Source organism: Nilaparvata lugens, chromosome 8 (assembly GCF_014356525.2).
Source record: "Nilaparvata lugens isolate BPH chromosome 8, ASM1435652v1, whole genome shotgun sequence".
Classification (NCBI taxonomy): Eukaryota; Metazoa; Arthropoda; class Insecta; order Hemiptera; family Delphacidae; genus Nilaparvata; species Nilaparvata lugens.
Window position 1 is genome coordinate 49,726,805 of NC_052511.1, and position 10,757 is coordinate 49,737,561.

Below are 10,757 nucleotides of genomic sequence, written 5' to 3' on the forward strand. Positions count from 1 at the left end.
CATTTCATAAGTTAATCTGACATAACTTGGATTAAAAAAAAAGAGTTAGCCTAATGCAATTAAGAGTAGAAAAATTAGTAGATATATAATTATTATATAACATCCTCTTCTTCCACCTTCTTCTTTTAAAGGAGGAGATCCTTCTTTTCCTGTCTTCTACTTCTTCTTCTTCTCCAGCCTTCTTTTTTTCTTCTCCCTCTTCTTCCATCTCCTTCTCCTTTTCCTTTTTTTCTCTATTCTCTCTTTCTCCTGATCAGAGCTTTCTGCTATCTTATATAATAATAATTATTAATCTGTAATTTTCAAACTACCTACTAATTTTTACAGATGGAATTAAATAGAGAATACATTAATTCAAATGCTAATTAATATATAATTATTATTTAACGAAAATCCTAAATAAATGCTGCAAATCACCCCGAAGACCTCTGCTACTGCAGACATTGACAACAGGGTTAACAACTAGATGGAGATTCGATGACAAATACCATCCAAAAATTAGTTGCCAGCCCGGGAATCGAACCCGGTACCTCCCAATTGCTAGTCAGGAATGCTTGCCCTTACACCAAACTGACAATCTCTGGATAGCAGCGCTCATTTTATACGAAGCCACAGCGGCCAACCAGTTACAGATGGAATTAAATAGAGAATACATTAATTCAAATGCTAATTAATATATAATTATTATTTAACGAAAATCCTAAATAAATGCTGCAAATCAAAGCTGGAACTAATTTTTGGATAGTAGTTCTCATCGAATTTCCATCTAGCTGTTAACCCTGTTGTCAATGTCTGCAGTAGCAGAGGTCTTCGGGGTGATTTGCAGCATTTATTTAGGATTTTCGTTAAATAATAATTATATATTAATTAGCATTTGAATTAATGTATTCTCTATTTAATTCCATCTGTAAAAATTAGTAGGTAGTTTGAAAATGACAGATTAATAATTATTATTATATAAGATAGCAGAAAGCTCTGATCAGGAGAAAGAGAGAATAGAGAAAAAAAGGAAAAGGAGAAGGAGGCGGAAGAAGAGGAAGAAGAAAAAAAAGAAGGTTGGAGAAGAAGAAGAAGTAGAAGACAGGAAAAGAAGGATCTCCAACTTAAAAAGAAGAAGATGGAAGAAGAGGACGAAGAAGAAGGAGAATGGAGAGGGTGAAGAAGTAGAAGATTAGGAAATGGAAGATGAAGAAGGAAAAGATGAAAAAAGTAGGAGAATGAGAACAAGAAAAACAACGAGAAGTGATAAGAAGTAGAAGAAGATTGAAAAAAGCAAGAGGAATAAAAAGAAGAAGAAGAAGAAGAAGAAGAAGAAGAAAAAGAAGAAGAAGAAGAAGAAGAAGGAGAAGGAGAAGAAGAAGAAGAAGAAGAAGAAGAAAAAGAAGAGGAAGAAGAAGAAGCAGAAGAAAAAGAGGACGACGACGACAGGTGAAGAAGATGGCAGGAAATGTAAGAAAAAAATAAAAAAAGAAGTAGTGAAGAAACACAGTCTTACTTCTAAAATCACAGCTATTTTATTACTCCTCAAGTGTTCCATTTAATTGTCAAGAGCTAGAATAACTGTCGATATTAAATAATGTTCTAACTATTTCAATTATTTCAGGATTACCCCTCCGAGTTATGGACTTCTCACACAACTCCCTCCGTCGACTACCGGAGCGAGTGTTCCTGGGACTCCAGGACTCTCTCCAGGAACTCCGTCTAAGCGGGAATCTTCTGGGAGACAGCCTCAACCCCATCTTCTAGTAGCGAGTTCCATGGACTGTCCAACCTTAGAGTCTGGATTTGTCCGACAACCAGATCAAGGCTATAGAAGAGGGACTTCTTAAGGGTTGTGATAATTTGAGGGTGAGTGAAATTCAAAATAAATTAATGGAAATTTTGTTTCAATATTATAATCCACTGTGTATAATATCATAGAGAGATGATAGCATCAGAAAATACTGTATCTCATGGTTTGTGGAATTCATTCAAAGTTTGGAAGATTTGTATCAAATTATGGTGTTGTGTATCAGTTTGAGACGATACTGTATCATGTGTGGTGATACTGTAACATATTGTGGTGATACTGTATCATGTATAGTGATAGCATAGGAAGATATCCCATAGTTTGTGGAATTCATTCAAAGTTTGGAACTTTTGTATCAAATTATGGTGTTGTGTATCAAGCTGAGATGATAGTGTATCATGTGTGGTGACACTGTAACATATTGTGGTGATACTGTATCATTTTGTTGTGATACTGTGTAATCTATGGTGATACAATAGAGAAAAGATAGCATAAGAAGATTTGTGGAATTTGTGGGTTTGTGGAATTTATTCGAAGTTTGGAAGTTTGTATCCAATTATGGTGTAGTGTATCAAGCTGAGATGATACTGTATCATGTGTGGTGATACTGTATCATATTGTGTGCTGATACTGTATCATATTGTGGTGATACTTTATCATGTATGGTGATAGCATAAGAGATATCCCATGGTTTGTAGAATCCATTCAAAGTTTGGAAGATTTGTATCAAATTATGGTGTGTATCAAGTTGTGAAAATTTGTTTCAATATAATTCACTGTAAATTATCATACTGTAGAGAAAAGATAGTATAAGGAGATATCGCACGGTTTGTAAAATTCATTGAAAGTTTGGAAGTTTTGTATCAAATTATGGTGTTGTGTATCAAGTTGAGAGAATTTGTTTCAATATAATTCACTGTAAATTATCATAGAGAAAAGATATCATAAGAAGATATCCCATGGTTTGTGGAATTCATTCAACGTTTGGAATTTTTGTATCAAATTATGGTGTTGTGTTTCAAGTTGAGAAAATTTGTTTCAATATTATTCACTGTGTATAATATCATAGAAAAAAGATAGCATAAGAAGATATCCCACGGTATGTAAAATTCATTGAAAGTTTGGAAGTTTTGTATCAAATTATGGTGTTGTGTATCAAGTTGAGAAAATTTGTTTCAATACAATTCACTGTAGATGATCATAGAGAAAAGATAGCATAAAAGATATCCCAAGGTTTGTGGAATTCATTTAAAGTTTGGAAGTTTTGTATCAAATTATGGAATGTATCAAGTTGAGAAAATTTGTTTCAATATAATCCACTGTAAATAATCATTGCGAAAAGATAGCATAAGAAGATCCCATGGTTTGTAGAATTCATTCAAAGTTTGGAAGTTTTGTATCAAATTATGGTGTTGTGTATCAAACTGAGATGATACTGTATCATGTATGGTAATAGCACAAGAAGATATCCCATGGTTTGTGGAATTCATTCAAATTTTGGAAGTTTTGTATAAAATTATGATGTTGTGTATCAAATTGAGATGATACTATATAATATTGTGATGAGACTTTATCATATTGTGGTGATACTGTATCATGCATGGTGTTGTGCCATGGTATAGGGCGATTATATTCCAATTTTCACTGTTACCTCAAGCCGAGGTCCTAGTAGTTATATTTCGTGAAGCTATGTGCCGCTGGTAATCTCTCATACTGTGCCGTTTTTTCATTCTCACCCAGCCAAAAAAGGAATAATAGTAGATAGTAATCAGCTTGAGTTAACTAGAAATCTTTTTGAAATTTGGAATATAAATTACCAGTACGATGGGATATCTACTTATGCTATCTTTTCTCTATGGTATTATATTGAGACAAAGTATAATTCGAATTTCTAGTGGGCTACTTGATAGGGTTAGGGAAGAATGGTATGAAGATTCTCCAAGTGCTTCTGATGAATAATAAAATACGCTCACCCTTTTGCATTTTCCAATCGGTTATCTATAATACAGTATAATAATAATGGAAAGAACTGGCTTATAGACGAACGGGACAGGAAATTCACGAATGACGCATCATCACGTCTGAACTACTCAACTGATAAACTTGCTTTTTGCATATGGATTCCTAATTTAAAAAGGATAGTTATAGGTCTGTTTTAAATTCTTCAAGATATCAGAAGGTCAAGTTTTTAGTTTTAGATCCTTGCGGAGCACGGGTTACCTGCTTGTTATCTACTAGTAGTTCTGTGAACAGTAGACCTCACGCAGTATTCTCATCCACAAGTACCTGATTGAAACTATAGACCTTATGGAAATACAGCTATATACTGGCTTCTCCACGCATCTGTAAAATCACTTAAATCATCTGTACTATCCATAAATCACTAGTCAGCTGATTTATGATGAATAATTCTTTAGTCTGATTTTTACTCTAATATTGTAGGCTCCTTTTTCCTTTCATATTATCCTTGAAATGCAAAATTTCCAAAAACCTTGTATATACGTCGACGCGCAATTAGAAAAGGAACATACCTGTCAAATTTCATGAAAATCTATTACCGCGCTTCGCCGTGAATGCGCAACATGTAAACATTTATACATTAAGAGAAATGCCAAACCGTCGACTTGAATCTTAGACCTCACTTCGCTCGGTTAATAAAAATTCGGGCCAGTAGCACGAGAAATCAACAAAATTCTACTGAATGTTGAAAAGTCTATCATACAAGAGAAAATCTATCCACTTTCAAGGTGGCAAGACACATTCATTCATCTACTCAGGATCTATTAAACGATTATTGATTTCTATTAAAATGATTATTCTAGTTCATACGAGAATCTTATTTGAAACACTGGGATATTGTCTAGAAATATCACTAATTTATTTAAAAATTACATACATATGTTTCAACATCAATGGTGTCAGTTTCATCACACTGAAGATGACGCAATTGATGTTGAATCATGTATGTAATTTTTCAATAAATTAGTGATATTTCTAGACAACATCCCAGTGTTTCATTATGCATAAATAACACTACATCTCACCAAAAACAGTATCTGAAATCTTATTTGTTTGAAATACTTGATTAAATTGTGCTCTCCATTCTGAGGTGTGGATTTAATTCATTCTCATCTATTTCACTATCCATGACGAACTGCAAGTAATAATTGTTTGTGAACTATTTTCAACGACACTACAGTTTAATAGAATTAATTCATTCATTGATTCACAACTTGTACGAGATGCTTAATAAATATTGTATTTTCAGGAACTGTGGTTGAATGATAACAGTCTGACGCTGATACCAAGTACTTCACTCAACGGTCCAACCCAGCTCAAAGTACTCTCTCTCAGCAACAACAGAATAAGTGAGTAAATCATCAATTTATCAACAAAATAAAAAATTGGTTCTGTCAATATAGTAACATAGACAGCTCATTCACAAGAAAGGACATTTCAACACTTACCGATTGCAGAAACACTCATAATTATAATAATAATTCTGAGAATGATGCCCACATAAATCTAAGACTTGTGCGTGGGTAATGAGTGAGAGGGATGATGATGAGAGAATTTTTTTTATTCATTTACAATGCAAATGACACTAATGTAATAACATTGAGAGATAAAATAATAAGATAGTCCTTGTGCTATTTTTCTTCCAAATTTATAGGTGAAAAAGTCCGAAATAAGGTTAGAATTCACGAGTACAATTTTGATAAAATTTCTGTCCAAAACAAAAATGGAAACTATGAATTTTGAATTTAGATAGCTTGAATTAATAAATTAATTATATATATTACACTCAATTACCACTTGTAACGAATAATATTGAGTTATTTAAGAAAATTTGGAACAATTCAAGCAACATTGTCAAACAAAATTGTCCTTCGATTGGCTAAGAATCAGCTGTTGGTGAGAATTAGCTAATCAGAGGACAATATTCTGAGTGTCGGCCGACAATCTGTAAGTGTGAAAGGGTCTATGGGTTTCAAATGGAAGCAGCATGAGGGTGAATAGAGTATTCAGCATGCGCTCTGTCAGGGTGGCAACTTACGACATGACAAGTATGTGTGAACGGACTTTCACACATGTTCTACACACTTGTCCTGTCGTTAGTGGCCTCCTTAACTCTTGCAATTTGTGGAAACACACGAGGTCTGCTATCTCTTCATAGTGAATGATTTAATAGAATCAACAGTTGCCAACAGTTTGCAATTGAATAATCTTATTTTCTCGAATTTCGAGTTTATTTTAAATTTTAGGTGAAAATGCTACTGGACATTAATTGTAGAGATTTTTATGCTCAATCCTTTCCACTCGAAATTTTCTGTTTAAATTGTATCAGAAGCCTGATAATTGGGAATCTAAAATCAAACTTTGCATAGATGGGGCGGTGCTCCTGAAATTTTTACAGATATGGGACTTGTGGCAGTTGATAGAGCTTATAAATGAAATTTTTAGGTATGAATTTGATCAAAATCGTTGGAGCCGTTTTCGAGAAAATCGCGAAAACCCCTGTTTTTGACAACATTTTCGCCATTTTATCCGCCATCTTGAATTGCATTTGATCAAAATTGTTCGTGTCGGATCCTCATAGTGTAAGGACCTTAAGTACCAAATTTCAAGTCATTCCGTTGAATAGGAGATGAGATATCGTGTACACAGACGCACATACACTCATACACACACATACAGATCAATACCCAAAAACCACTTTTTGGGGACCTTGAAACGTAAAGAAATTTGGAAATTGGGGTACCTTAATTTTTTCGGAAAGCAATACTTTCCTTACCTATGGTAATAGGGCGAGGAAAGTAAAAAGTAGTCGTCATCTCTTATCATCATCCCTCTCACTCATTATCTACCGACGCACAAGCCTGAAAGCTTATGTGGGCATCACCCTCAGTATTATTACGTTATTATTAGTTTGATATTGTATTTGAGAAAGAGACTAAGAAACTACGGGATTCTAAAACTTGTTAAAATTTTCGATAAACCCCAAGCAAATCCTACAAGGAGATATCTACTCGAAACTAATCCCAATTTCTACAAAACAATAATAGTGAAAATTACACAACAATAGTCTGAAATACAAAATATATTCATATTAAATAAAAAGACTGAGAAATTGTCAAAAACTACAGATTCAATGAAAAGTTAGAAAGACTGGTTTCGGTTGTTACACCATTGTCAATCTCTGATAAACTCTGAGGCTGATGCTTATAGTTCGTGTTAAATAAGTTGAGACTTGGCCCTCCATCCGAAGAAATTAAATGGTTGCCAATTCTTGTAAAATTGCAACTTTCTCAAATTTCCAATTCAACGTCAGAATAAGATGTAGAATATCATCCCCGATATCCTAGTAGTGCTAGAAAAGATCCAGGTTTGAACGATTGAAAGGAAATTAAACTTGACTTTGAACTTAGCTATCCTTGACTTTGAAACTCCTGAGAGGCCAAAATACGTTGTTCCGAGTACGTTTAATTGGAAAAATGAAATTTCAATTATTTCTGAGAAACTTTCTCGCTTTCACCACCTACTTATCTTTTGAAACAAAAAAGTTTGTAGCATGTCGAAAATTTCATGTTTTATGCTCGAAATGTATCGACATTGACGAACATAAACATTAATTAAAAAATAACTATAGGTCGGATAAAAATTATCCAGACACCAATGGAAAGGAGACATTCTCCCCGTTAATTTGATATAAAATTATTACGCATTGCGATGCCCCATGATTCTGAGAAAAGTGATAATCAAAAGAGAAACAAATTTTCGCGATGTTTCCAATTTTATCATAAAAGTTTAATTTCCTTTTGATCCTTCAACCCTGAAAATTTTCTAGCACTACTAGGATCGGGGATGATATTCTACATCCAATTCTGACGTTGAATTGGAAATTTGGGAAAGTTGCAATTATACACGATTTGGCAACCCTGTATTTCAATTTCTTGGGATGGAGGGCCAAGTCTCAACTTATTTTACACAAATTATATCAGAGATTGACAAAGGTGTAACAACCGAAACCGGTCTTTCTAACTTTCAAAAAAATCTGTGATTTTTGACAATTTCTTAGCCTTCTTATTTAATATGAATAATCACCACAATATCAACTTCTCAACTACACACAAAGCGGAATAATGTATTCAGACAAAATTTGAGTCATTTACACAATTATTATTATCATCATCCCAAATATGAAGTGATGTTTACCTGGAATATTTACATTTTTTTTCATTTTTGTTCTCTTCATCATAAAGCATACAGCTATAAAAGATTCTTGGATATCAGCTTATACCTTTTTGAAGATTATGCTGTAACGTCAAAAATCGTTTTTATTGAGCATTATTCATGATCAACTCATAAATATGAATGTAAGACAGCAATAAAGAATAAATAAATAAATGAATTGATATCGAGAAAAGGTATGACAATTCACCATCATTTGGTATGATAAAAACAAAAAATAAAATCTACAAATGAAGAACAATTTTATTACAACATTATTCAAGTACAATATAAAAGCACAATACTTATTACTATGAACATTTTTATGTTTCAATATTAATTAAAGCTAAGAGTTAGCACAATATTGTTCTAGAATTTAATTAAAATAATAATAAATGCTATGAATAATAATCTGGAAATTATTTCAGATGGAAACTATAAACTATTGTTAATAATAACTCACATTCTACAGATATATCCATTCAAGTTGAAAGTTGACATAAATTACTGATTTTCAATTTTTAAAATACATAACTAAATTGGGAACGCTTCAGCTAAGTTTACACCAAAGTTATTAACAAAATGTTGATAACTTAATAATAGATTCTATTAGAATAATAATAATAGATTAATAGATTCTAATAATTAATAGATTAGATCTATTAACTAATAAGATCTAATAATTAATAGATTCTATTAGATTGAACATAACTCATCATACACATGATGAACATATGTGTTTGTCAAGCTCCGTTCAATCTAATAGAATCTATAAGGATTAAGTTATTAACATTTTGGTGTAAACGCAGCTTTATAAAATGGAGTTCAAATCGGAATAACACATTCGAATGTATTGAATTGTGTACCAGAGTACGGTGCCTTATTTATAAAATACATTGGATTATAATAATTAAATTACAACAATTATTAATAAAGAAATAAGTACAGTACCTGAGATTTAAAAAAGTTGAAATTGAAAATTCTCATACTGAACAATCAGCCTTCAAATGCCATTGGAAGGGTTGATATTATCATGAAAAGATAGAAATGTGTTCAGGCATTGATAAAAATTGACAAAAATAATGATAGCATAGGCGATTGTTTTCAGATGAGATTTCATTTCAGGAGACCTATTAAATGCATTTTTATTACAAAAATCATATGAAACAACACCTAAGATGAATCACAAGGATTATAAATATATATTTTAATAACAAAGATACTGTAGTAATACATCAACAACATTACCATGAAAAGATAGAAATGTGTTCAAACATTGATAAAAATTGACAAAAAGAGAGATAGCAGATACGTTTGTTTTCAGATGAGATAAGGAGAGCTATTAAATGCATTTTTATTACAAAAATCATATGAAACACCTAAGATGAATCACAAGGATTATAAATATATATTTTAATAACATAGATACTGTAGTAATACATAAACAACTTTCATGGATTCATCATAATTGAATATTTTCCTAGCACAGAGTATCACAAAAATGAATTGAAATAGTTTTGCTTGACAAAAAAAAAAAAAAACAAAGAAAAAATGAGTAGCCCAGTTTCAAAACTCGTTAACTCCATTTTTTTCAATTTCGAGTTGAGACCGCCATTTTGTTCTCTGGGTTCATATACAACTATTCCCACTTGTTAAATGCTACAGAACACGTTAAAAAGGTATGAAAATGGCCGTCAAAGATTGGATACTGCTGCATAACTCGTCATGTGTACCCCACGTACTGCTGCAAAAGCCGTTATAGTTACTAAACGAATACTGCAACAGAACTCGTTATGTCTCTATGGAGTAGAATGTATTGAATTCCTTACTGCTGCAAACCACGTTATGTTTTTCAATGTATTCAGTTGTAATAATATTCTAATACAAAATGCATATTTTGTATAGTTTCTATTATAGTTTGACCACTATTAAATTTTTACACTTGAAGAGATTTTAAGTTGACTTTAGACTTTATTTGGTGAATCATGAAATTTATCTGACAATCAATATTTTCATTTGCATCTCAATACGGACTTCCTATGTGCTTAGTCATGCAGCATTTATTATTCCGAAAACATATTCTTCTCAATCAATTGGTAGTGATATCTATCAGTACAGTGTTGAATTAGAAAAAAAGATAGGTCAAATCAGTGTTTCAAAGATGTATTTATTTTTTGATAGTTGTTGATTGTCAATAGATGGTCTGGGAAATATGTGATGTACATGAATTACACAGAATTCCATATTCTTTCCATCTTCCATTTTAGGATGAATAAAGCTAAGCTAAATTCAAAGGGTGAATGATAATTAAAAGCTAATTAAAAGGTGAAAGTAAATTCATGAGGTGAATAAATTTTTCCAACATTTCCCAGTTTCTCAATGATAGGGGAGTGATAATTATTTGTATAGCTCTTCTAAGGGTGGGCACACACCAGTTAGTCAAGACAAGACTAGTCACGTTTAGTCACAATACTTCACATAGTTGCTTATGATGCAACTCACACTGATTAGTCATTGCAATTAGACATGTCTTCATAAGCAACTATGTGAGGTGTTGTGACTGAACATGTCTTGTCTTTTCTTTACTATAACTGGTGTGTGTCTAGCCTGAGGAATGATTATCTACAGCTGGTACCAATCAACTACGGTACACTAACTTCAACTCCAAACTACCGTTATAATTCCAGTACACAATTTATCACAGGGTGACGTGTTTATTATACAGCTGGTAACTTTA

The 10,757-nt window shown here is 32.3% G+C and overlaps 1 protein-coding gene across 1 annotated transcript in view; it reads left to right on the forward strand.

Moving 5' to 3' along the window:
• The window catches only part of LOC111050668 (chaoptin-like), a 184,361-nt gene that overhangs the window by 147,531 nt on the left and 26,073 nt on the right, over positions 1-10,757 (forward strand). The window contains 4 exon segments of the mRNA XM_039435012.1: positions 1,604-1,742; positions 1,744-1,775; positions 1,778-1,848; positions 5,058-5,157. Of these exon segments, the coding sequence (XP_039290946.1) occupies positions 1,604-1,742; positions 1,744-1,775; positions 1,778-1,848; positions 5,058-5,157 (342 nt within the window).